This window comes from Panthera uncia (genome assembly GCF_023721935.1).
Source record: "Panthera uncia isolate 11264 chromosome C1 unlocalized genomic scaffold, Puncia_PCG_1.0 HiC_scaffold_3, whole genome shotgun sequence".
Taxonomy (NCBI): Eukaryota; Metazoa; Chordata; class Mammalia; order Carnivora; family Felidae; genus Panthera; species Panthera uncia.
The window spans coordinates 56,663,915-56,690,875 of record NW_026057584.1 but is presented as its reverse complement, the minus strand read 5'-3'; the positions used below and the strand labels follow the sequence as shown (position 1 = coordinate 56,690,875).

The following is a 26,961-nucleotide window of genomic DNA, read 5'->3' as shown; positions in this document are numbered from 1 at the left end:
GGAAAATACCACTTGATAAGGGGGAGGGGGTGGATCTAGAGAGGAGGGTAATAAAGCCCCCATTTCTGGGATGGATTATTTTTTCTTCTTTTCTTTCTTTCTTAAGAAGAGTGTCCTGTCTCCTTGGCTGCTCGGTAACTCCGGCCCTGGTGCAAGGATGGGGAACTCGTTGCTGCAAATTGTCACCGAGCTCTTCAAGCTACCTGAACCCTCTCTGAAAGTGCGAGTGGCTGCGTCGGGCCGGTGATGGCTCCGAGGAAGAGGCCGGGGCTGGCAGCGGTCTGGGTACCCACTCTAGGTGAAACCCGGAGGTAGTAACGTTGTCTATATATACCCTGTAGAACCGAATTTGTGTGGTATCCACATAGTCACAGATTCGATTCTAGGGGAATATATGGTCGATGCAAAAACTTCATGTTTCTCCGAAATAGCCATAGTCGGACGCTGAGGCCAGAGGCAGCCGGGTGCGGGTCAGTTTCCTTTCTGTTTTAATATTACCTTAGACTCCAGGAAGATGGACTGAGCCTGGTGACACGGGGGGAGCCTTTTCCCCGAAGCCCCTCACGTTTAAACAGAGGTTCCCGTATAAACCCTTAATTGGTTGCATGAATGCAGGGCCAAAGGGCTAGCTTTTGGGGAACTGGGGAGCAAGGTGGAAAGCCAGGTAGCCCCAGCCCCAACTCTGCCCTCAAGGAGAATGAAGTGAGGTCAGAGGGTGCCCAGTGAGGAGGCTCATAGGTCGTTGACTGCCACGTGGGAAAAGGGAGTGCAGGGTCCTTTGGAGCCTATCTGGGTGAGGTGGGGGTGCCATCATCACCTTCCAGGCCCACCCCTCAGCTGTATGAGCTGGGTGGAGGGCGGTCTTGCCATACCTGTAAGACCGACTTTGGCTAAAAGCACTCCATCCTGGGCACTCACAGAAAGCTTGGCAGTTACTCATCGCCTGATTTGATTCGGGCCCGCCAGACTGTTGTAACTTTTGGGTGACCCTGAGGAAGACAAAGCCGGGACTCGGCCTTTGTATGGCAGAGTCCCCGTTCCCGCGGGCGGGAGCCCTGCCTGCCTGGGGTACTCTGCCCAACTCAGAGGCTGCCTCACCCACCGGCCTTTTGGCATTCTGCAGCCTGACAGAGTTGGGGTTTCATTCCCCCTTGAACTGTACCCATTTTGGGGGGCTGTATTTCAGCGGGGTGAGTGGAGAGGACACTGGAGGTTAACAAAGTCAGTGGCAGACAAAAGCTGGGATTACCTGCCAGGAATGAGGGTGCGGGGAATTGGAGAACTACACTAACATCTGGCGGGGGCCCTCAAATGTGCCATGGCGAGTCACTTGATTACACGTATGTTATTTAGTTAAATTTGTGAAAATTATGAGATGCTCACCAACCCGGTGATAAACTCGCTTCCTCGCTATTGGCTGGCTTGGTCACATGGCCGCCAACTTTATTCAGTTGACAGCAAGTAGGAGGGCCCTATGGAAGGAGAAAAAAAGACAACACGAGAAAAATTAGTATTTTCTACCTTCTGAAATTAATGGCCATGAGTTCGTATATGGTGAACTCCAAGTATGTGGACCCCAAGTTCCCTCCGTGCGAAGAATATTTGCAGGGCAGCTACCTAGGCGAGCAGGGCGCCGACTACTACAGCGGAGGCGTGCAGGGTGCAGACTTCCAGCCCCCGGGGCTCTACCCACGGCCCGACTTCGGTGAGCAGACCTTCGGAGGCGGCGGGCCCGGGCCCGGCTCGGCGCTACCCACGCGGGGTCACGGGCAAGAACCCGGCGGCCCCGGCGGCCACTACGGAGCCCCAGGAGAGCCGTGCCCCGCGCCCCCGGCGCCGCCGCCCGCGCCTCTGCCCAGCGCCAGGGCCTGCAGCCAGCCGGGCGGCCCCAAGCAGCCGCCCCCCGGGACGGCACTCAAGCAGCCCGCGGTGGTCTACCCATGGATGAAGAAGGTGCACGTGAATTCGGGTAAGGCATGGTCCAGCGACCTCTCAGTCCCCACCCCAGCCTGGAGGCCTGGGCCCCCGAGAGGGGGTGCGAGTGGGTGGGGGCTTGTGGGGCTTCAATGGGCGCCGCAATTACTCTCTCCATAAATTTTTATAGCTGAGGGAGCAGGCCGGGACCATGTGGCTGGCTGCTTGGCTGTGGGCGAAAAAGGGGGTGGAGATGGGGGTGGGGTGGGGGAGGACTCCATTTTCAGAGCGGACGGAACCTGGTAGAGGAGGAGAGGGGGTTTTTCCAAAATGCTAGGGAATTCCGGAGCTCTCGTGGGCCAGGGAGATGGGAGCACGTAAGGGGATCCCCGCCCCGGAGACTGGGGGAGTGGGTGGGTGGGAGTGAGCGGGTGCGCTGGGTACAGAGGACGAGAGGGCGGGAGGGAGGAAGGGAGCGGGCTGGGGAGTGCGCTGGGAGGGCCGCGGGCCTCGGGCACGCCAGGAAGTGAGCGGCAGTGGCGAGGGCCCTAAGAAGAGCCGGGCGCTGACCTGACTGTGCTGTTTTGTCTCGCAGTGAACCCCAACTACACTGGCGGGGAGCCCAAGCGGTCTCGGACGGCCTACACCCGGCAGCAAGTCCTAGAACTGGAAAAAGAATTTCATTTTAACAGGTATCTGACCCGGCGCCGTCGGATTGAAATTGCTCACACCCTGTGTCTCTCTGAGCGCCAGATCAAGATCTGGTTCCAGAACCGGAGGATGAAGTGGAAAAAAGACCACAAGCTGCCCAACACCAAAGGCAGGTCCTCGTCCTCGTCCTCCTCCTCCTCCTCCTCCTGCTCCTCCTCAGCTGCCCCAGGCCAGCATTTGCAGCAGCTGGCCAAGGACCACCACACGGACCTGACGACCTTGTAGAAGTGGGGACCCTGGGCCCATTCCTCCCTGCGCTCCCGGCTGAGCCGAAGCTGCGGGGGCAGGCCAGGCTTGCTGTCACCTCCCTGGGCTCTAAGGTACTGTGGGGTGGACCTGGGATACGCAGGCCGCCCTCGGACTAGGTTAGCATCCTGCCCGAGGGCAGCCCCCTCCCTGAAGCGGGATGGGGGTGGGAGGGGGGCGGGATTCTCTCTCTAAGTATATTATCATATGGCAGGAGCTACTGAGAACATAAACCTTGGCGAGTCATTAAACTTATGAAAATCTCTGCTGTTGGATTTTGAATTTGCAAATGAAGGTTGGATGCTTTATCCCAGTGTGAATTTGAACATCCTCCCCCACCCCACCCCTCCAGGGATCTTGGTGGCTTAATAAAGTGGGGGAGTTGAGGCAGCAGGTTGGCCATCCCTGTGCTAGGTGCTTTCAGTGGAAACAGGGAAGCTGGGCCAGGATTTCTGAACTTTCTGGGTTATCTGTATAATTTCCGGTGTGAAAAAAATATTTTGCTCCCGGTGGCCCCATGCCCAAAGAAATGAGTCTAAGAAGGAAGTGGAAATGGGTTGGGTTATTTTATGTTTAGATTATATTTGCTTAAATATTTATTTGTTGGGGGATGGGGGACAGAAATAACTGACATCTTAATGCCAAAAATCTTAAGAAGGTGAAAGGGGCTGAGTTTCAGGGAGAAGAATCAGAGATGTGTGGACTAACTTCTGGCTCTAACCGGCATTTTGAACTCCACCCCTCCCCACTCCCCGGAAATGTGTGTAGGGGGCCCTTAACCCTTTTAGAGGGAAGCAAAGGGTCCACTCAAAGTTGAGTTCTTGAAAATATATTTCCACATGTGCTTTTTTCAGCACTGTGCTTACAACTAGTTCTGGGTGATTAAAGGAAAGGGAAAAGAGAAAGAAACAAATGGTCCAACATTTTCCTTCTGGGGAAAGAAAACAACACCTCTATGTTCTGGGTCATTAGATTGTGACTGAATTTTCTATTCCAACTGGATTCCAAATGCTGGATTCCAAATTACCCATGTAGCAGTATTTTATAGGAATTGGTGTACGGCCTATATGGGAGAGGGGGTGTGTGGTGGGGAGAAACTGGGAAGGTGGGGAAATCTTGCTGTAAAAAAGAAAGAGAACACTAATTGAATCTAGAAGCCCACAAAAGTTGGTCTTAGGGTTTTTTTCCCTGAAGTTTCTTTTATTTTTTAAACAAGTGTAAGGAAGTTTTTCTCAACCCATTGATTAGAAGCAGAGATTGTAAAAGTATAAAAGTTTTAGGCCCTCCTCCTTGCCTTAAGAATAGTGGTTTCATAACAATCACTCTCAAACAACAGAGGAGTGATGTTCTTTAGTCATTTTTCTTATGCCTTGCCTGAAGATTCAAGGCTCATTTTTCTAAAATGCTGACCCTTAAGGCTAAGGGGGGGGGGGGAGAGTCAAAGGGAATGGCCAGAGTTCATATACTCAAATGAAACAGACTTTGGAAGTTTAAACCCCAAAGCTGTGGGCTCCAAAAAGAAACCCCTGGTTGTAGCTACCAAAAAGTGACAAAAGAGGGGAGGGGAAAAGGATGAGCTTGAAAGAGAGATTAAGAATTGGAGCTATTTTTTTTTTCAGTGCTTCAGAATGCTTTATAAAGTTCAGAGATAATTTTTTAAATATATTTAAGTGGAGGGAGAAAAAAAAAAAGACTTTTTCTGCACGCATGTTCTTTGGTGTCTCCTGAGAGCTGAGAGCAGGTATTCACTGGAGTCCCTAGGCTGAAATTCCACTTCTCTAAAGTATCTTCCAAGCCTTGGTCTTTTGTATTAGACCCTGGGGACAGCTCTTTGTTCCTCCTTGGGGTGAGCCTGGCTCTCAGACTTGCACATGGCAATACTTGAATATCGCCACGTCGGGATATTAAAGATGGATATTCCTGCATTATTCGCATCATTGTTTCTATGACAAAAAGCAAAGAGTTCATACATAGTCAAGACGTCTTTTTTCTGACGCCCTCACGTTGAGAAGCTGAAAAGGTATTTTACTGAAGTTCGGCTAAATTACAGAATCAGGTTCATCCAGAGGACAAATTTTCTATTCGATTAGCTGTATTTCAGCCGGGAGGACTGACCTCTAAACCCTTAACCTTTTGGACTCTAACTACCCTTCTCTTCTTTTTTTCCCCCTCTAATGGGGAGAGCAGTCTTTGGATGTAGCATTTGAAAAGAGCCGCTATCGTCAGAGGCAAGTTGGAAAGTTGCTAAGATTCTTTCCTAAAGCCCAAATCTGTGAATATATTGAACCTTCTCCTTGGGAGGGGGGAAAAGTATATATTTTCACGACACCCAACTACATATATATTATAAAGATTATTATATAGATTTCCCCATTCCCAGAAGTTCAGGTTATCTACCCCAGCTTCAGACCAAATGCCAAAACTGCTTCACTGACTTCACCCATGTCCCAGAGGAAAGCCAAGAGGCATGTTTTGTTGAAGAAAACCCACCTTCTTCTCAAACATAGCTTCACTACTTTGAAAAGTAACTTAATCAGAGAAACAACTTCTTTGTTTATAAGTCTCAGTTCTCCTCAGTTTCCAGGGATTGTCTTTTGAAATGTTAATGGAGCTTGGATGGCCCAGGGGGCAGTCCTCAACCCTGTGGTCCCAATCGGACCCCAGCGTCCATTTGGGCCCACAGGAGTGGGGCAGGGGAGAAGCAGCAGCACCCCCCCCCCTTCTCAAAACCACCTAGGGCAGGGAAGGAAATGAGTTTCCATCTGGGAACATACTCTGGAGAAACCTAGATGTGGAAAGGCTCAGTGCCCATTTGCTTTCATTTGTTTCCAGTTTGTTCCCCCAAATATGAGCCAGAAGTGTTTGTTTTGGTGTTGTTTTTTTTTTTAAGCTGTGTTGGGGTCGTGACTGGGGAGGAGTGAAGTGTTTACCGAGGACATTGCTCCTCAGACTCCCATCTCACTTTGTCCATTGCAGCCTTTTGTTGGGAGATGACATTGTCTGTCAGCCCCATGGTGTCTGTTCACACAGGATGCTTTTTTAATAGAATTGACCAATGTTCTGCTGCCACTGATTAAAGTATTATTTATACTAATTGTTGCCTGTAGTTTTGATGTAATTCATTGATCTATATTTGAAATAATAAAAGGTGTAGCGAAACTTCCATCCTGTTTGGTGCCTCCAAAGAAGCATTCTTCATTAAGTCTTCTAAAAGCTAACATTCAATATAAACAATTTATTATTTTCTGCATTGTGCCTGACATGTGAAGGTTAAAGTGTGTAAGGGTTAGCAAATCTGTCATTAACCTCTCCCCCCACACATACACAGTCCCAATTTGGCCACCATGTTTTGTGAGCATTGGGAAGCCTAACGTTGCATTCAGGCTGCAGGGCGGTATTTTTTGGAAGAAAAAATAAGTAACTTCCCAGGCTAAAAGGAGGCTCCAGGTTGGCCCCGGTTAGCTCCAGACACCTCCAATCTCTCTTTGTCTTGTGGTGGGTGAGAGACCTCCCTGCCCCCCAACTCTGGGAGAGTGCTGGGTTCTGGACCAAGCTGAGACTGGCCAGTGGCTGCTGGGACCAAACCCCTCTGGCCTCCAATCTTGGACTCCTACTTTCCTTGTGCTATTTAGTCCCACTGGGGCCTCCAGCACCTGCCCCTCCTTCCCCCAGAGCCCCCTCTGCCCTCCAGACGACAATAAACACTCCCCACCATAAAAAGTGGCGTGCGCTATTTTTTTTTTTTTCCTGCAAAGGATTTTTCTCGTCTTTGCCTTGCCTTGGAGAGTGGGCCAAGACAGGAGTCCCAAAATAGCTGGGGGGGGGGGGGGGATTGCTCGCGACAGGAAATGAGCAGAATGCATAAAATCAGACATGTGTCCTTAATATATGGAAGGGCTCGCCTCAGACGCGTGGACATGTGTATTTATAAGTGCGCAGACAGAAGTTTAAATATTCAGACACATTTTATGATTGTCCTCTGCCCGTCTTCTGGTTAATGGCTCCTCCTGTGCCCACCAATACATCAATACCGTTGTGTGTATTGAATCACGGGCAGGGACGAGGAGGAAGCGAGTCCATAGCCGAGCCCGCTTGAGTACAGTACAGTAAATCGGGACCCTCGGCAGAAGGCGCTTCCCGCCCGCCCGCCATGTTGGGGAGCCCTCCCTGCCCCCCGCGCCTGGCTGGGCGGCCGGGGCTCGCCGGCAGCCGGGGGAGGGCCTTTCATAACCCGGAGAATTTTCAAAGTGCGAGGAAGATGATAAGAATAGATTTCTACAAGTCCCGACCACGTGATTGGCGAAATAATTAATTCAGCACGTCCCTTAAGAAACACGGAGTCGTCATTAATCTGCCACGCAAAGGGCTCTCTCCGACTTGGAAAGTGCAGGGATCCCAAGAATATCACCCGCCGAGGGGGGCTGCGCGGCGCCCCCAGCCCTCCACCCTCGGCCCCCAGTGGCGGGCGCGGGAGCGCGGCCAGCAGGTAAATATTTTGGCGACTTTTATTTCTTCGGATTTAAATCCTTAATGAACTTAGCTGTCAGGGCCGCTGACAAATAGTTCCCTTTGCTTCCTGATTTGGAACCGCGCGCCGGCGAGAAGTTGTTAGTGGCTTGGATGGTGACCTTTGGTTCAGCAAAGCTTTGCACTTATGAAAAATTACTGAGAGCGACCGAGTGCGTGTATGTGAGCGAGAGAGAGGGTGTGTGTGAGCATGTGGGGGTGGGCGAGGGGCGAGGGGCGAGGGGGCGAGGGGGCGAGGGGCGAGGGTGCGCGCGGGCTGCTCCGAAACAACAGGAGTTGTTTAAAAAAAAAAAAAAAAAAAAAAAAAAACCCGCCCGGCTGGGGGACGCGCCTGGCGCACGCGGGCCGAGGTTGCCCGGTCGCCTGTGTCTACCGGGAACAATGGTCGCTGTCACGGCATCTGCTGCCTATTCTTAAACCGGTGAGAAAAGGCCCCGGCCCTCTTTTCAAGCGAGGGTCGTAAATTTTTCTTTGCGTCATAATAGAAGGCTATAAAATCGAGTTGAAATTTTACCCCAGGCAGGTTTTAACCAACAGATAATGATTTCCGAGTTGCTTCTCCCACTCCCCTCCTTTCCCACCCCAGCTCTGTTTCGGCCACCCCAGCAAGGAGTTTCTCCTTCTTCCCCTTTATTTTTGTATTTTTAATTTGGGGGAAGATGGAAAATAAAGGCGCGGGTTAGAAGTCCCTGCCGGCAGGGTGGGAGACCCTGGGGCGAAGGGGAGCCTGGGGCAGGGATGTGCAAGAGAGGCCAGGGAGAGGTGCAAAAGCTGTCTGTCCGGTTGCCTCCCGTTTCAGCCTTTCTTCTCCCACACTCCAAGGAGATTCGAGGTCCCACTCGCCACTACGCTGCCACCCCACCCCACCCCCAGCTTGCCGGGGTCTGGGTCGGGGCGGCAGCGGGCATTCTCCTCCTTCAGCTTGAAACTCAGGGCCGGTGCCGGGGAGGAGAGCCTCTTTATTCGCCTCCTTCCCTGTCGTTGGCTTTGAGGATGATTTCCGCTAGCTGGGGCTGGCTGCGTTGGTAGTTGTTGTGGGATTGTGTGTATGTTTTGATTTCTTTTTTGGTGTGTGTATATTTCCCCGTCAGGACAGAGACAAAGTTTCCTCCGTTATGAATTATACATTCAAACAATAATACATTAATTCAATTATTCAAAGATGACAAATGTTTATGTGCTTTGCAAGTGACTCCGACGCAGATTCCGGGCGCTTTCTTTGAGCTGCTTGCGTTTTTCTCAATGAGAATTGGCTCCCCTCCCACCCCAACCCCACCCACCCCAACCCACCACACCATCCCCTGGTAGGCCCAGAGAAGGAACCCACAAAAAGCCTCCCCAGCCCCGCTGGCAGCCCGGCAGCCAACAGCCTCCCAAGTCCTGGGCTTGGCGGGCACCGGCCCGGGCTATTTTATCAGTGTGACAATTGCCCGGGTTGATGTGATAAATCATCGTAAGTAATTCCTGAAAGGGTGCGAGGCTGTTGGGGGCCGGGCGAGGACTGTAAATCTTTCCGGTTTATTGCTCTATGAACATATGCTCCGATTGAAGAAGGCTTAGATCCTTTCCTGGAGACAAATTCCCGCAAAGCGGCCCCCCTCTTTGGCAGGAGATTAACACTTGCTGCGGGCCCGTTGCTCGGCCCCTGGCGGGAGGCTAGGGGGCGGGATACTCCGGTGGGGGTGAACTGGGGGCACCCACGGTCCGGCTCCAAGAGGCGTCCCGAGTGGGCCTCCAGCCAGGCCCGTCCAGGTGAACAAAAGGAGGAGCTCCCTCACAGGTCTAAAGGGCTCTGAGCAGCCTGTGACCTGTCTTCCGGGACTTCCTGTGCCTCTGCAATGGGGATGAGGAGGACTTTACCCCCTTCTCCCCGGCTCTTCTGGGGCTGCTGAGCACATTCACATTCGCCTTGGTCGCTCGGAGACCTCGCCGGCGGCGACAGGGCATCTGCTCCGTGCCCGATGCCGTTGGGAAGCAGAACTGGCCATGAAAATCAGACTTCGGGGATGGGGTGGAGACTTCCGCATGGTGCGGGATGCTGGGGAGCGGGTCGGGCTGGGAGACGACCTTGGGGACTCGCGGCAGGCCGGGACCTGGAAGCCGGTCGCTCACCCTGGCTGGGAGCTTAACTCTTTCTCACACGCAGAATTGTTACCGTAAATTCCGCCTGACCACTCGGAGAGTGCTGGGAACAGGTCCCGATGTAATATTTCTAAAATAGAAGCTCCCAGGACTCCCAGATAAGCCCGGCTAGGGCTGATTTCTCAGCCACCTCGCCTTCTTGGAGGCGCCGCAGGAAGCGGGAAGCCGCGGCCTGGCAGTCGCCGGGCCTGCGGATTCCGTGAGCCCTGCCCAGGTTTGGAGGCGCGCGCTCTTGGCAAACAGCAGCTCGGCGCCTTGGCGGCTCCACGCCGCGCGGAACCCGAGTGGAGCGCGCAAGACGCAGAGCAGGGAGACCGCTACGGGTCCGGTCGGCTGCTTATGCGCCCTTTCTGGCTCTGGGGAGTGGCGGCTCCTCTGCAGCGTCTGCGGAACGAGCCAGAGCCCCAGCGGGGTGGGGGTGGGCGTGGGGGTGGGGTTTCCCCGAGGTGACCGGCCCCGGTCTGGGAGCTGGAGTCACCCACCTCAGGGCTGGAGCCTGCGCTGTGCCACAACTAATTGCCTCGACCGGGGAGGGGGCGAGCAGCCCGTCCGCCTAGGCGGAGCCTGGCCCGGGTGCGTGCGGATGAGAGGTATCGGGCTCGACTGGGGAGCTAAGGGAACCCTGGGCCTCCGAAGCTCCATAGTCACCTCCGGAGACGCCTCTGAAAGGCAGCCTCTAAAATTTCCAGTCCGCGGGCTGGTCCGGTGGAAGGCTGGGCCAGGGTCAGAGGTCGTGGGGGGTGAGACTCTCAGCGCCCCTCATGCCACTGCCGGTGGCCGGACTGGGGCTGGGTTGGACTCGAGCTGCGAGATGAGGGCTTTCTTTCCGCTCCATACCCACTCATGCCTGCTCCGGGGAAGGGGCCCGGATCCCACGCTTCCCGCCCCTCCTCCTAGCCCCCAGGCCTGGCTGCGCTCCGGGGCTGGATGGCGTGAAAGTTTCAGCCTCAATCAGTACAATCTTCCCTTGGGGTCACGTGAACAAATATGCTCGCATTTGAAGGCAGCGTCTGTATTTCCCGACCATGAGGGGGTTTCCGGGGCTCTCTCCAAATCCAGAAAGGGCCACATTCCGAAAGCAAAACAAACCCCGAGCTCTGGGGGGTCTGGGAGGGCTGGGCAGGAACCCAGGAGTGGGTGGGGGCGCGGGTGGCCGCCGCTCTGGGCCTGGGAGCGGACAGGCGGGCGGGTGGACCGACGGGCGCGCATCGCAGGCGAAGCCAGCTCGGGGACTGCGAACTCGTTCCTCCTGCGTTTATTGGTAGTTGAACCTCAGCCTGGTTCCGTTCTACCGGGAATTCCGTGTGCTCGGGTATATGGCCGCGTCTGCGAGCGCGCAAGACCAGGGTTGGGACAGTGTTGTCTGCAGACAAAGGGGGAAGGCTAGCTCTGCCCCCCACTGGCGCCCACTCTGAGGCCGAGGACACCAGGTTTATGATAAATTGGGATCCAGGTAAGCAATTGCATGACAAAATGGAAATCTTTGGGCACCGGGCTGCTTGCTGCCCTGAGCGGGATACTAAATATGATTTATTTTGTGTAATCTGTGATCTTGATTATTGCCAATTGGTGAGGCAGTCCGCGTAGACCTAGATACACTTCTACATATACATTGAGGACGGTGATTAATCGTAAGGAGGTGCGCTTTGTGGGGATGCTCCCCGCCTACCCAAAGGTTAGGAGGACACACTAGCTTGCCAGGCTTGGGGGGTGGCTGATGGCATGGTGGGGGGGATGTGGCAGTTTGAGGAGAGGGTCGGTGAAGGGGTTGGGGGCTGGAGGAACTATTTTGGGGGTAAATGTGCAGTTATGAAAATGGGCTGGGAAATGAAATGAATAAAAAGAAACTTTTTTTACACTGTCACTGCCAAAGTAAGATGGAGCGTCATATTAATTCTGTGTCTTGGGCTGCCTGGCTGGGCATGGGCAGGTTGATTTATATGTATTTAAAATAAACTCTGTGACCAGCCAGCTCCCTGCATTGTTCTGGGAACTAGCTCCATATACGCACGCCTTTATCTCTTGCTGTTGGCTTAATATTTTTTTCCTTTAGAGGTTAAAGTGCTTCTCAAGCTTCTCCCCCAAATTCAAGAGAACCCCCAAACTACTCAGAAGAGTTTGAGAGGCTCCTCCAGTACATGCTCCCTCAGTAATCTGGGTTTTGACTTCCAGAGTGGCAGAGAAAAAAGGTTTAGGGCTCCTGGGTTCTTCTCCCCAAAGAACCCAGGATGAAAGCTAAATCATTATTTTGGCTCCTGCTTCCCATCCATCCTTTTGTTTACGGGATCCTGTGGCTCCTGGCTGGAGGAGGACAGGACAATTCATCCTGGATTTTTCCGGGGCCAAAGCCCAAGTAAGCAGCTCCATGAGTCCGAGGGAGCGGCTCTAGGCTCATGGGAGCGTCACACAGCCGGGCCAGACCGGGCCTCTGTGGGGAAGGGTCCCAGAAAGCAAGGAGCAGTCCCTTCACCTACGATGGGACAGGCCCCAGCTGGAGAGGGACCGACTTCCAAGAGGACATCGCCATCAAAGGAGAGCAGTAAAGCTGTTTTGTCAATCGCCTGCTCTTGGCTCCATCAGAACTTAAAGTCACTGGACATTTTTTTTCGCCTGCTGCCTTGGAGCAGCGCGCCTGCCAACTTAGTCAGCTGAATCCAATTACCGCGAGCAGCATTTCATTTGGCCCCGTGGAGCACTCACTTATAACTTCCCCGAAAATTTCAATAATCCGCACCAAGGCTCCCTATCCTAAAGACTTTTCCCGGGGATGCTGGTGGGGGCTGGGGTATAGGGCCCGGCCTGCCGCGGACCAGCTCTCCGTTGACAGCTCCCAGATGGGTCTCCCTCCCGCTACCCCAGTTTCTGGCTGTGGAAAGGGTACTTGAGCTGGTGGCCCAGAGCCAGCAGGGTTAAGCCCGCGATTCTGGTCAAGCAGGAGGCTGAAGTTGGGCTTGTGCTGGAGGGTGGGTGGGCTGAGCAGGGAGCTCCAGAGAAGGCAATGGGGACTCTGGGTGGCCTAACGTTGGCCACCTTGGGGTCCTCTTTTCTTTTCCCTTCCCAAGCCTCCTGAGCCTAGAGCACAGGGTGCACAGGGCATCCCAGAATGCCCAGGAGCAAACTTACCCTGATCATCCACGGCTGGAAAAACAAAATCTAGCTACAGGCATCGTGGGATCAGCCCTGGTGGTCTTTCAATTTAGCCCTCTTTTGAGGGGGAAGATCCTACTTTTAAAGAACCCCCTTTTTAAAAAAAAATAATAAAACATAGTCAAGCGGCGAAAGTTGATGTCTGTTCACGTGAACGTATCATATAAAGTAGCTTCCGGCTCGCTGATCAGGTCTGAGTACCTGCGTACATCGCACACCCACTGCACAGCCCTCAGGGCGGGCCTAGCGGCCTGGGCCCCCTGGGCCCAGACCGGCTGGGAAGCTGAAGCCTGGGCTCGATATTAGGAGCCCTACTGGGCTGGGATCTCTCCGAGGCGCTTCCGTTGGGTGTTCATTAAGGGGTGAGTTATTGCTGTCTAAGCCAAAGGTCACTTCAAAGGCTTATGGCTGTGTGCTCTGGTCTTTAGAAGGGACTGGAATGCTTTGTGTGGGGCTTTCTCCTGCCCGGTTTAGTGTTTGCAAACTACTGAGTCGACAAATTGCACAGGGCAGATGCAAGAGGGGGGATTGTGTCTCTCCTTTCACCTGACCTGCATGGGCACCCGCTAAGTGCCCGTAGTGGTGGGCAGCTTGGTTTGTTGGGTGGAAGGGATGTGTGTTTCTTAGATTGTTTGCAGCCTAATCCCGACCCAGGAGTGGGCAGCCCAGGCCAGGAGTGTGGTGGGTACCGACTGGAATAAAATAAATTCAGAGGAACCATGCAAGATACAAAGTACAAGTCAGGAAATAGCGCCCAGCTCCCTTTCCACTGGGGCTGAGTAGGGCAGCCATTGACTAGGACCCACCCAGGCCCATCTTTTTCAGGTGCCCTATGCTGTAGCCTCCCTCCCATGCCAATTTTGTACAGTCCTTCTCTTTTACTCCTAGGAGGTTTGGGCTCAGCCTGGGAGACTAAGGCACCTGGAGCACTAAGAGCTTGGCTGAAGCAGGGGGAGAGGACAGATTCCCCTTGTGCCTTTGACCCACTTGGCTCACCCGTTGCTTGAGGGTCTGGCACTTCCCTCTGGTCTGAGCTCCTCCTTCCCCCATCCAGCCAAAGATTTTGGTGTTAAAGGCCACTCACTCCCTAGAAGCCAATCAAGTCTCCCTTTCTGCCAGGGAGAAGGTGCCTGGAATGGCTTCGGGCAACATATACAATAGTCACATTGATTATGACACCCTTAAAGGGGAAAGCCTCTCAACATGTGTGCGTTAGAAGCGGCTGCCACTGAGAGTTTTCCATTTTGTTCCAGATCCGCCTCAACAGAATATCAAAAGGACCCTGAAGAACCTAAAAAGAGTTACAGACAAAATTCGAGAGCTTGCGCGGGGGGGGGGGGGGGGGGCACACAGACACACACACACACACACACACACACACACTGTGGTGAGTAGTGTGATTTAAAAAAATAATTTCCACTACATTTCCATCTGTCCTGCAACTCAAGGTAGCCATCTCAGGATTCATACATCAAGACATAAAACAAAGGGCGGCTTTGAAGTGGATCACCTCCGTGTGAACTGCTGCCCGTTACATGATAACCGATCATCGGCCTTCAAATTTATGGCGCTTTAATGGGGTGAGCCCAGTGCCTTAAATGGAGGGTGTATTACGTATTGAGTTATCTGGGCTAAATAAGAATGATTTAGAAGGCGAGTCCAGGGCTTCCCATAGGGTAGAGGAGGCTCAGGCTGAGAGATCGAGAGAACTTGGGCAGAGAGCGAGCCCAGCTCTGCAGCAAATATATCCCCACTGAGCAAACCCGAAAAGGAGTGGTTTCAGAATCCCCCAATAGTAAAGCCAACAGGGAGCGAAGAATCGTTGCTATGTTCCAGTGAATTAACGGAGGTGCCCAGCACAAGTCTTGTCCGCCAGAAAGAGATGTGTGGGTTTCCCAGGCCCTGGTTTCCTGGTTTAGGAAAAACAAAAACAAAAACAAGGAGAGGAGCCAACTACAACCTTAGAAAAATTTGAGAGCAACAGAAGCAACCGGCACATCATCGCCTCCCCCTTCTCTTTCAACTTGCCCTGACTCTACCGGCCCATAATTTACTGCGACTGCCGCGCTAGTCACAGCCCAGCGACTGCCGCCCCCTCCTTCCCCGAGCCCCTCGGTCTTTCACGGCCCCGGCGGGAGAGCGAGCGCCGGGCCGGCCTCTGAGCATCCAGCGAGCTTCCCGGCTTCCCCAGGCAGCGGCGGGCAGCGGGTCTTCGGCCCCGGCGGAGCTGCGCGCGTCCGGTCCTACGTCTGGCCGTGCAGCGGAGCTGTTCGGAGAGACCGGCACCGGCCACTTTATATAATCCCCCAGCTCGCGGGGCGCGGGGCCGGGAAAAGTGCGGAGTAGGGAATTCTTTTGCCGCTCTTCCTCCTACGCGGAGCCTGTTTTCCACTTCTGAAAAGTGCCGGGCCTTGGGAAGTGTTTTTCTTTTCATTCCTTACTGAAGCGTTTACTGCCGCCGTGCTTGCAGTCATAAATTTTGTTACAAACCACAATGACAGGTGCATTGATATGCACCGTGAGAGCTCCAGCTGCTTAATAACCCCGTCCCCTGGCCGCTGTGAGCGCCTTTTATTTATTCGGTATCATATTAGGTATTGATCCCGGGCAGAATTAAGTGCAGTGAGCAAGTATCAGGGTTCGGCTGTTTCAGAGGCGCGGCGAGTGTGGCGGTCCAGCGCGGCCCAGGCGGCGGGCGGTGGTCGCTCTGAGGCCGCCTTCCTTCCGTGTGGCTAGGAATCCTTTGGCCCTGCATTCCCAGCCTGCGGTTGGGCCTCCAAGCTGAGTTGGGCAACTTCCCGGGACCGCAAGAAGGGTCGAGTCAGACCCTGTGTAGTGCCCTTACTCTAGAAAGGGCCAGGCTTGGTGCCGGCGGGGTTCTGGGGAACCTGCCCTGGCCGGTGCCCTGGGGGTTGAGGGGAGGAGGAATGAGAGAAAAGGGCAGCTGAGGACTTCGAAGACTGCCCCTCCCCCGACACGGGCTAGTCTTCACCCCAAGACATTTGGGTCCCCGAGCAAAAATGAGCAGAGATACCAAAGGGCCAGGAAAGAAAGCCTTTAAAGGGGGGGGGGGGGATCGAAAAGATGAGCCACTGAACAGTTGACCATTGTCCAAGTGATTTATGACCCATTCCTGCTTTTTAGGTTCAAGCAGAGTTCACAAGGAGTAGGGATTTCTAGAAAGAAATAAGCTTTTTTATTTTTTTTAACCAGTTTTGTAACAATATTCTCAGGTTCTGTTTTAGGAGAGGTGGCTTTTGGGGGGCATTATACTGCGGAGGTGGGGGGAGTCTGCAAAGCCCTTCCTGGTGAGGAGAGGGCTACTACCCTTGCTTCTGGGGCAAATAGACATTGGAGTGGTGGATCATCACTGAGTGGGCCTTGAAATTCCTTAAGACAATGAAAACGGAGGCAGAACAGACGCTGTGGTTATTCATGAAGCTGCCAGATATTTACACTTTTAAGGCCCAGTACACAGCTTTTCCTAAGAATATACCATAGGAAAAATATATATGTAAAGCCATCTGTTTCAAAAACCTGGTCAGTTCCTAAAGAAGCCATTTTAATGTGACTGGTCCACCTATCAAGATAACCTTGGTCAACGTGGGAGGCAAGAGGGAAAGTATTTTGCTTCCACACTTGTAAATGAAATGACAGAAGCAGCAGTGACTTCTGGTGGGTTGTCAAATGTGGCCATTCTGATATCCAGAGGGCCCAAGGTTTAAGACTGGAAGTAGGATCCCAGAAAACTCCAGAAACAGCTAAACCAGTCCTTTGGCTTGGGGGCAAACCAAGCCAAATGTTAGACACAGGATGAGGCTGTAACTTTCCATTTGATATTCAGTAACTTTAATAGTCAGAATGACATAGAAATTGAATGAAAGAAAGATTAACATCAGCTTTGCTAGGTAGATATCTTAACTGCATACATTTCAGAACAATAATAGAAACAATTCCTAAAACATAACATCCTAGTATTCTCTTATTCCATTGAAAAGGGTCTGTGTCTTATCAAGATAAATGCCATATACACTTATTCTTTGTAACAAAATGGGCAACAGTATTACCAAACAAAGGCTAATATAAAGGATTTTAAAAATTGAGTTAGGCTGTTTGGTGAAAGTGGAGGGGAAATGAGTGAATGGCAGAGTGGTTTTGGTACCAGTGGTCAAATCCTTTAGGCCACGTAAGTCGTCTAGACAATGTGGTCCATCATGATGACCATGATGGAAGCCCAGGGAGTTTTGAGGAAGGAAAGGTGCCTGAAAGAGGAGATCAAGAATTAAGACCAGGGAGCTGACCTATGAGTTTTCTTTATCAAGCACACAAAAGTGGTTGAATGCTATTAGTTATACTTTAACTCCTTAGGAGCCTTTCACAAGATGGGGGTGGAGTGGTTGACAAGGAAAACTTCCATCAAGAGTCAGAGGACACAAAAGGGAAGAATTTTTCTTAGTTTTTTTTTTTTTCTTCTTCTTCTAAATCTGGGTCCATTCATCATGCCATGAGAGGTTCTCTCATTGGTTGTAGAGTGGGTGGAGGTGGGGTGCAGTGTATGATCCAGAGCAGAGGTCAATAATAATATCTGTTCACACAATTAGATGCAGGATAAAAATGATAAAGTTGTAACATGAAGCATTCTGCGTTTACCCATGCTCCATGCATTTCAAATTCTAAATCTCTTTACCAAGTTTCTAGTGGTATCCACTTAAAAGTAGTGGAGGACAAAGTAAAGAGTCTAGAAAAATGCAGATGAAAGAGAAGAAACATCTTTCTAACCTCAAAATAAGTTTGGGAGTCTTTAAGTGTTCTTGGTTTTTATCTCCTGGTAGATTTCACAGTGCTGACACACAGAGTTAACTGGGTGGATTCTCATCCCGGCACCAGAAAGTGGACTGTCTGGTCTCCATGAAAGATGCTGTGATTTTGAAACCAGGTGGGGGAGATACTTTTCTTTTTCTCCTCCTCCTTCTCCTCCTTCTCCTCCTTCTCCTCCTTCTTCTCCTTCTCCTTCTCCTTCCTCCTCGTCCTCCTTCCTTTGAGAGTTCTGGCTGTTCTGAACTTTCTTTTCTCATCAAAACTGTGGGATGACCCAAAGATTGATTGATAGGTCCATTTAGTCACTCATTCAACAAGCATTTATTACACTTACTACATGTAGGGCACTGGGCTGGGTGTTAGGAATATATAGATGAATAAGACACAAGGAGCTCAAAGTCCAGTGGGAGAATCAGCCATTAAAATATATGTCCATAAGTGCTTTCCTATGCCATATCAAAAGCTATTTGACAATCTTGAAGAAAGAAAACATTATCTGGGTGGGGGTGGGGGAAGCCCCTTCTCTTGGATGGAGTTGAGCTAAAGAGTGGGAGTGGTCTTTTCATGTTTATAAGAAATTCCTTCTGACTTTTTCAAAGGTTCAAATAAGTTGAACTTCATAAAATCTCAGCTCCTTCCACTCTGAACTGGGTGGGCAGCAGAGAGCCTGGGCTAGCTAGTCCTTATATATCGACTGTCCTGTCAGTTACAGTCTCTCTGGGGCCTTTTGCTTTTCTTCTCCACAGGTCACCTGGTGCCTGTGGCTACCCCAGCCCTCTCGGGATTCGGCAGACAGTGGAGGTGGTGGTGAAGGAGACAGTGGTGGTCAATGTTATTTGAGCAGGGTCAACAGACCCTGGAACTTCCTGAGTGCACGATGCAGAAGGCTGCTTACTATGAAAACCCAGGACTCTTCGGAGGCTACGGCTACAGCAAAGCCACCGACACTTATGGCTACGGCACTCCCCATCAGCCTTACCCACCCCCTGCCGCTGCCAACTCCCTGGACACTGATTACACGGGCTCCGCCTGTTCCATCCAGAGTTCCGCACCTCTGAGAGCCCCAGCCCACAAAGGAGCTGAACTTAACGGCAGCTGTATGCGTCCTGGCACTGGGAACAGCCAGGGTGGGGGGGGTGGCAGCCAGCCTCCCGGCCTGAACTCAGAGCAGCAGCCACCACAACCCCCTCCTCCGCCACCAACCCTGCCCCCATCCTCGCCCACCAATCCCGGAGGTGGAGCGCCTGCCAAGAAGGCCAAGGGTGGGCCCAATGCTTCTGGCTCTTCAGCCACCATCAGCAAGCAGATCTTCCCCTGGATGAAAGAGTCCCGACAGAACTCCAAGCAGAAGAACGGCTGTGCCGCTGCAGGTAGCTCTCTGAGGGGGCTCATCCTGGGCTAAGTCTCCTCCCCCCCCCCCCCCCCCCCCCCCCCGCACTGAGCCCCAGAGGCTAGCTCAGGCTCATCTAGGAATCAAGAGACTGGGGGCTAGAAGCGCAACTTTGGAGGCCACATGTCTAAACTCCTACTCATGCAGAAATGTCCTTTCTTTTTAGTGTCCCTGATTGGACCCATGCCCTTACAGTGACAGGGTGTTCCATTCCGGGCTGCTGGTGCCATTGCTGGACAAGTCCCATAGTTATTAATAGATAGCTCTTCCATATATTGACCTAACATTTGTTTTCCTGGGTGGCTGGTCATAACTTGGCTCCTTCTCCCATCCAATAGCTCTTCGAAACCTGTGATTCCCCAAGCCTGGGTTTTTATGTATCTTACATCACACGAATCCCGTTCCCTTAAATTAATAAGAACTAAAGTCTGTGAAGGGCTATGTTAAGAACCATGGTGAGCGCTTTACAAGCACTATCTAATTTTCCAAAGAACCGTTTGAGGTAGGTATAGCCCCATTTTACAGATAAAGGGTTAGACAGTTGCGCAAGATCACAAAACCACAGAATGGGGCACTCGAATCCAACCGGAGCCTGCAACACAGCCAGACTCTACTTGGTCCACGCCAGCCCAGTTCTCCCCATCCCAGCAAATCCATAATGGGGAGGGGCATATCTTAAGGGAAGGGGATATGCTCTAAAACAAGAGCAGCCTTGGATTTCTCTCCCTGAAAAGGGAGACCCCAGAGTTGGGAAGAATCTTCTGTGGGTCTTTTCAGGGTGGGCAGAAGAAGATGGGCAGGGCCAGGAGCTCTGAGGCCTACTGCCTCTCTCTGTTTAGCCTGCCTGGTCCCTAAAATTTTCTGGCCTCGTGTCGTTTGATGCAGTTTATCTTCAGATAGATGAATATGCTTCCAGGTCCAGGGCCAGTTTGAGGCATGGGATGTAACTACCTTGTTTATCAAATCTCTGGTTTGCCTGCAACTCTCTGGGGCTGCTGCTCTTGGGGGAAAGTGCCTTCCAGCCTGTAAGCTCCTTCTCCTGCCCCTCCCTCCCAGCTGCAAGTCCAGGCCCCTCCCTCCCAGGAGAAATCCATTTGTGTAACCAAGGAGGGAGTGGACAAGCTGCAGAGAGGTGGCAGGGGTAGTGGAAACCAGTGTTCAGACTGCTGCTCCTAGCACTGCAATACTCAGAATGCACCCAGGCTGGCCTTGGAGCCCCTGAAACTCTGGAGAAGTATTTTTATGACTTATCACTTCCCTGGGTTTGGGTGCAGCTGAGCTGGGGTGAGGTGCCATGATCTCTACCCTCATTCCATGCTCCCTGGGGTGCCTTGCCCAGGAGCCAGCCCCTAAGCAAGGCAAGCTGGGGCTGCCTTCCTCCCCCAGCCCGGCAGAGGCTGGGAAGAGTATTCAGAGAAGTCTGTTCCTTCTTTAATGGGGGTTGGAAGAGGGGGGGTAGGCCCTACCAGCTGCTACTAGTTTCTCATTAAACTCCTCCACAGCCTTAGCCTTAGGGACAGGATGATGGACTAGGCTGAAGGGGAGGGGGTGGCAGAGTGAATCGGACCTCAGAAGGCAGATGTGTGTGTGTGTGTGTGTGTGTGTGTGTGGCAGGGGCGGGGGGGGGGGGGCTGGAGTTCAGGTGCAACTCATAGGTATGGCTGGGGCCTGTGAAGTCCCGATTGGAATCTTACGTCTCAGACGCCCCTCCCTCATTCCAGCCAGCATTAAGGTGGGAGGAGAGGGGGAGGAAGAGGAGGGATCCAGGGAAGCACCCCGCTTTGGCCCTGGATGTCCTCCCCATCCCCCGCTCCCGCTCAGCGTCCCCTCTGTCTCCCTTCCTGCCCAGGAGAGAGCTGCGAGGATAAGAGCCCGCCGGGCCCAGCGTCCAAGCGGGTGCGCACGGCCTACACGAGTGCGCAGCTGGTGGAGTTGGAGAAGGAATTCCACTTCAACCGCTACTTGTGCCGGCCAAGGCGCGTGGAGATGGCCAACCTGCTGAACCTCACCGAGCGCCAGATCAAGATCTGGTTCCAGAACCGGCGCATGAAGTACAAGAAGGACCAGAAGGCCAAGGGCATCCTGCACTCGCCAGCCGGTCAGTCCCCGGAGCGCAGCCCGCCTCTGGGCAGCGCCGCCGGCCACGTGGCCTACTCGGGCCAGCTGCCGCCCGTGCCCGGCCTGGCCTACGACGCGCCCTCGCCGCCCGCCTTCGCCAAATCTCAGCCCAACATGTACGGCCTGGCCGCCTACACGGCGCCGCTCAGCAGCTGCCTGCCACAGCAGAAGCGCTACGCGGCGCCCGAGTTCGAGCCCCACCCCATGGCCAGCAACGGCGGCGGCTTCGCCAGCGCCAACCTGCAGGGCAGCCCGGTGTACGTGGGGGGCAATTTCGTCGACTCCATGGCGCCCGCGTCCGGGCCCGTCTTCAACCTGGGCCACCTCTCGCATCCGTCTTCGGCCAGCGTGGACTACAGCTGCGCCGCGCAGATTCCCGGCAACCACCACCATGGACCGTGCGACCCTCATCCCACCTACACAGATCTCTCGGCCCACCACTCGTCTCAGGGACGCCTGCCCGAGGCCCCCAAACTGACGCATCTGTAGCGGCCGCCACCGGCCCGAACTCGCGGCGCAATTACCTCTCTTGCTTTGGTGGCGGGGGTGGCGGGCGGGGCCCGCGGGGCAGCTCTGTGACCCCCCCTCCCTCGCTCTGGCCCGGTTGCCGCCTCCTGGGTCTCGGGCCAACAGCGGCCGAGGCGCAGGCGACTGGGCCTCCCCTCCAGGAGCTCCCTCCTTTGGGTGACTCGCCATAAATCAGCCGCAAGGATTGTCCTCTGTAACCCTGACAGTGCCATATACTGCGGACCGAGGGACTCTAATCTGGTAATGGTGTCCCGAAGGTAAGTCTGAGATCCACCGGCGGCGCGCTCTGCAGAGGGACCAGAGCCCGGACAGCCCCGGGCCTGGCCGGCGTCTAGCTTAGTTGCGGAGACCTTAATTTATATGCTCCTTCCCGTCCCGTAAGGATTGCATCGGACTCAACGACCGTATTTATTATTTGAAGCGAGTCATTTCGTTTCCCTGATTATTTATCCTCGTCTTAATGTATTTATGTGTATATTTGTAGAATTCTCCAGCCGAGCTTAGGAACGCGCTCCCAGGCCACGGGGGCCACGTCTCACCTCTTTAGTCCCCTTGCTCTGAACTAGTTGAGAGAGTAGTTTTGAACAGTTGTAACCGTGGCTGGTGTTTGTAGTTGTAAAGGATTAAGACCGCAAATTGTCCTTCATGGGTATAGAGTCAGGCGGCCCCGTGGCGTGGCACGACACCCGTTACTCATTTCTCAACAGCCGCAGCCCTCACCACTCGACACAGTTTATTGATTTCAAATTGTCTGGTACTATTTGAACAAATATTTAGAATAAAAAAAATTTCTCAGTCGGAAGTGTATCTGTGTTAATCAAGCACACTTGGAAGTAGATCACTCTGCCTTTTATCTTTTGCACACTCCCAGCAGAAGGCCCCCGAATAGGCTGACTCTTTGATATATCTATTTTTCATTTATTTGGAATCTGGTATACGAATTGGTTCTGGGGATACTTGATTACATTGCAGCTATTGACATTGGTGGGGGGTGGAAATCTGAGGATGCAAACCCAGAAATGCCCCGGGGAGGAGGGGGGGGATAATCTGGGTAGGGCTTTGTGCTGTGCCTGCTATGCTATTTCCACCACCTTCTTTTTAGACATAAATCGACTTTTTAAGGTTGCATTTACACTGGGGAGGCCAGCTCTCACGTTTCTGCGCTAATAAAAAATAACCTTTGAAAGAAAACTGACAATCAAAGAAAAGACACAAGAAGTTGTAAGAAGAACTGAGCTCTGAAAAAGCTAAGGTGCACAAAAAGAAACGATCATTTGGAGACACGCACCTAAGCTTTTTCTCTAGGAAATGCTGTCAGGACTTTTTCCTTTATGATGGTTGGTGGTTCATTTCTCAAGTAAACAAACATTCCCCACGATGTAAAGTAATAAAAGTTTAATTAATGGAACACAACAAGTATAAACACCTTGTTTATTCCGGTTTCTTTGTACAACACGGGCAAAAATGTCTTCAAGGATTTATATCCACTTTGTAAATATTAGCCTGGCTTCGGCTAGGGGTGGACAATGTCCACCCGCTTCTCTAGGAGGAGACACTTGGAAAGGAAAGCGCCTTCAGATAAGGTTCAAGTCTTTTGTATTTCAGCAAAGTCAGCCCACGCATCTCTATTCGGTTTGACAAATAATACAGCTCCTACTACATCCCCCCCCAGTGACACGAGGTGAAATTCCCATTGTGTGGAAATAATTTAACTTCTAATCTTCTGGTGGAACAACAATCGTTTCTATTTGGATGTTTGTGTTTCGCTAAATAATGATAGCTCAAATAATATCTAGTTCCCTTGTTCCTTTGTTTTTAAAATGGCATGTTAGATGGGGGGGGGGTGGTAGGGATTATCCTTTTGCAAAATTTCACTTTATCTGAGCAGGTTTAGAGTATACATGTTGTACAAGTGTATCAACAGAATAAATGACTTCAACTGAAGGGATATTTTACCCATTTGCAAGGTTTAAAATTGTTTTCTATGAAATTTGCATCCATAGGCAGAATTTCTAATTGTCTTGTAAGAAATTATTTTTTAAGCTATTAGGGAAGTCAAAGAAGAGCTTGCTGCCTTGCAGGGATTACAACAACCTTTCTTAACTGGCTAAATATTAAATAGATGAATTATCAGGCTGTTTAGATTCAGCCCGGTTTTCCCTCATCTCCTCTTCCTACCATAAATAATAATAAAAATACATAATGCATTATGGCTCCAGGCGTTTTCCAGCGCGGTGTGTTACCGCAGGAGTATCTGCTGAGTCTGCGGGTGTCTGCAAGGCCCCAAGTGTCATCTGCGGCTTAGGTCTCATGGATTAGACTTTAAACGGTGTCTAGGCCGGCTGACATCAGCTTCCTCTCACACTGATGCTCCAGAGAGGTGCGGGGTCGGGGGCTCCCTCTCCGGACAGTTACCCGGAGGCACCCCTCTCTAACGGGGTGGGGGAGTTCGCTTGGGACAAATTGACTTTCTCTCACCTTTGGTGACAGGTTTCCCCGAGGCTTCCTAGAATGGCTTGGATTCTTTCCTGCCCTCGGCGTGTCATGTGATGGGCACACTCCGCCGCTCCTGGCGCGGGGAGGAGGGCGCGGTGGCGAGTCTGGGGAGGCGCTTCCCGCGCGGCCGCCGGCCAGGGCGAGAGGAGGGCCTGCAGCACAGCCATTTAAAACTTCATAAATTATAAACAAGCCGCCTTGGCCTTCGCCATAAATTCTGCTCCTTTTGAGCCCGCAATTAGTGTTAGGAAGCACCGGAGTCTAAACACAACCAAACGCCCTCTGAAGGGCCCAACTGCCCAAGGTTGCAAACCTTTATTTATTTCCCAGTACCACCCCCCTCTGCACCCCGAGGTCTGCGCATACAGTCGCCTCCTCCCCCGCCAGCGGTACACTCGGTTGGGTTCCTGCTCGGCGAGGGAAGGTCACAATAGCTGCTCTATCGGCGGAGGCGCCCGCCTCCTCCCTCCCGGGCCTCGGGAAAGCAGAAAGAAGAGCGTGGGGGAGGGGAGCACCGGCTGGGCAATGGCGCTCTGGGCCCAGGCCTCTCCTTCCCGGGGAAGTGGGGGGAGTGTGTGACCTGGAGCGGGAAGGGGCAAGCTGGCAGGAGAAGGAAACCTCCACCCCAGCCCGTGACTTTTGCCCGAGACGGCCGCACGGGGTACAATGGGGGAGCGCACAAGGCCTCGACTGTCCGGCGCTAGGTTGAGGGCGCCGAGCAAACCGGGCTTCCAGGAGCGGCTTCGCCTTTGTGTGCGCAGCTTCCCCAAGGGCTCCGCGTCGGGAAAGGCCTCACAATGGCACTGTTGGGCCTACGCCTGGAGGTGGGGAAGGGCCGGGCCTCGCTTTGGGCATTGGTCTCTGGGAGGTTTACCCCGTTTGCTGCTCCAGAGGAGGAAGTGGCTCTCTGGCTCAGGCCTTGACCAGCTCGGCTTTTTTTTTTTTTCCTATAGAGGCGGCGGGGAGGGCTGGGGGAGGGGAGGGATCAGCGAGGTTGTGGGGGATCATCCTGAGGCCTGAAGAAAGGGTCCATGGATGGGGGTGGCAGCGGTTTGGGAGCCCCTGGTTGTTCTGTCCAGGCAATCAAATGTTAATTACAGCTGGGTAGAGAAGGGCTGCAAAAATGGCCCGCAGTAGAATGGGAGGTGGGAGTGGGAAAAGATTTAGCCATAAGGAGACCTTGCCGTGGCTACCAGGAGAAACTCAGGCCCAGCCAGGAGTGGGGTAAGAAGACCCAACTGAGCTAGCCAGGGGTACGGGGACGTGGCAGAGGAAAGGTCTGAAGAGCAGTCCTGGCCCCTGGAAAGGCGGTAAGAAAGGGCGATTAAGTAAATGTTCTGCCTCCTGGCTTTCAGACCTCAGCCTCATCCCGGGACCTGACAGAGAAAAATCCGCCTCTGATGGAATCATTAAGTTAACCATCCATTTGTACCATTTCTTTGTACAGGCTTTCAAATGAGAGAGAATGATAGAATATAGAGTGAGTACTTTCCCCCTGGTGCAGCCCCAAGCCTAGTCCCTATCACAGACACATCAGCCAAATCGGTTTCCCAGGCCCCAGAGGCTGCTAACCTTGCGGAACTGGATTTTTTGGATTTCTATCTGTAAGGAGTATTAAAAGACAGTAATTACCTATACTAGCTTCCCATTTCTTCTCTCTCCCCCATTCTGTACAAGCCAACCCACCCTTGAGTGAAGTGCATCTTCTCAGCCATAAGTCTTGGGAGCCTAGGCTCTCCATCTGTTGAGGTTTGTTCATTAGGGAGGGACAAGGGGATGTGTGTGGGTGTATGTTTGAATAACAAAGAAGAAACCCAACATTCTAATGAAAAGTGTTCCTCTGCTTGACCTGGAGGAGCCAGAAGCTTGTTTACACTGTCAGTGTTCAAGGGACAGTCACAGGCCTGTTTGCTTTTATCCTGAGGATTAGTTGAAACTTTCTCTCCCAGTAAAGAACTGGTTAATCCCAGTTACAGATCCAGGAAGGTCCTCTTCATCTGGGAGTTCTTGGTGTTACCTCGGTCCTTGTTTCAGAAACTGTAAGGGAAAAAAAAGGGGGGGGATGAAGAGAAGTTTGTGAGTATTAAATAAAAATAAAAAGAGGGGCAGGAGGCCCCAGTTCCCACAGGCCTACAGCCTCACCACTTTAGGGCGCTGTGCCTTCCCAGAGAGGATATAGCTACCGGTGAGCAGACTTCTCCCTAGACCTTTGGACACAGTTGAGACACAGTTGAGACTGAGTCACCAGCCATACCCTCCACCATCTCTGAGCACTGGCTCACTCTTGCAGAGGGCCCGGATGGAGAGGAAAAACGACTGGGTAGGTGAATCCTCTGTACTTACAGCATTGTTGGTACTGGTGGTGGTGAAGATCATCACAGAGGGTGAAATTTTAGTTTTCACTGTTCCCCTCTCTTCTGGTGCAGCTACACATGCCCTTATCCTTGGGGCCCAAAGTTGGTACCAAATGGATTTACACACCTGGCCCAAAGTCCACGCCTAAACACCTCCCTCAGGTCTCATAACCACCTTGGCAAGTTGGAATGGTACAAGGGGAATTCAAGGACCCACTTTCAGGCCAGGTGCAGCCTGAAGCACAGTGAACAAAAGTTTCCTTCCACACATGAAGAAGAGGAAATGTAAATGGATGTCCAATCATTTGCAGTAGCAGAAGCAGGTGAAAGGTCCCTAGGAGATTTGCAAGGTGGGCAATAGTAGGTAAATCCTCTTGTCCTAGATCTTGTGGCAAAATATCTTGACTGGTTCCTATGGCTAGTCTGGATCAATTTATGGAAGAATAGTATCTGGAAAATAATGAAAATGGGATGTTTACATCAGTAAGAGTCCAAGGAGGAGACTTAGGATTCGTGGAGAACAGATGAAGTGTTTTTACTGGGAAAGCAGGCCTAAAATCAGGCCAAGAG

The 26,961-nt window shown here is 52.4% G+C and overlaps 2 protein-coding genes across 2 annotated transcripts; both read left to right on the top strand.

Moving 5' to 3' along the window:
* The first annotated feature begins 335 nt into the window (after nucleotides 1–335).
* Nucleotides 336–6,113, top strand: HOXD4 (homeobox D4). The gene is made up of 2 exons (XM_049615506.1): nucleotides 336–1,969; nucleotides 2,510–6,113. Exons 1-2 carry the CDS (start codon nucleotides 1,534–1,536, stop codon nucleotides 2,848–2,850), a joined length of 777 nt encoding a protein of 258 aa, XP_049471463.1. The 5' UTR covers nucleotides 336–1,533; the 3' UTR covers nucleotides 2,851–6,113.
* An 11,234-nt stretch (nucleotides 6,114–17,347) lies between these two features.
* On the top strand, nucleotides 17,348–22,891 carry HOXD3 (homeobox D3). The gene is made up of 3 exons (XM_049615499.1): nucleotides 17,348–17,623; nucleotides 18,252–18,875; nucleotides 20,745–22,891. Exons 2-3 carry the CDS (start codon nucleotides 18,335–18,337, stop codon nucleotides 21,500–21,502), a joined length of 1,299 nt encoding a protein of 432 aa, XP_049471456.1. The 5' UTR covers nucleotides 17,348–17,623; nucleotides 18,252–18,334; the 3' UTR covers nucleotides 21,503–22,891.
* Nucleotides 22,892–26,961: the final 4,070 nt, after the last annotated feature.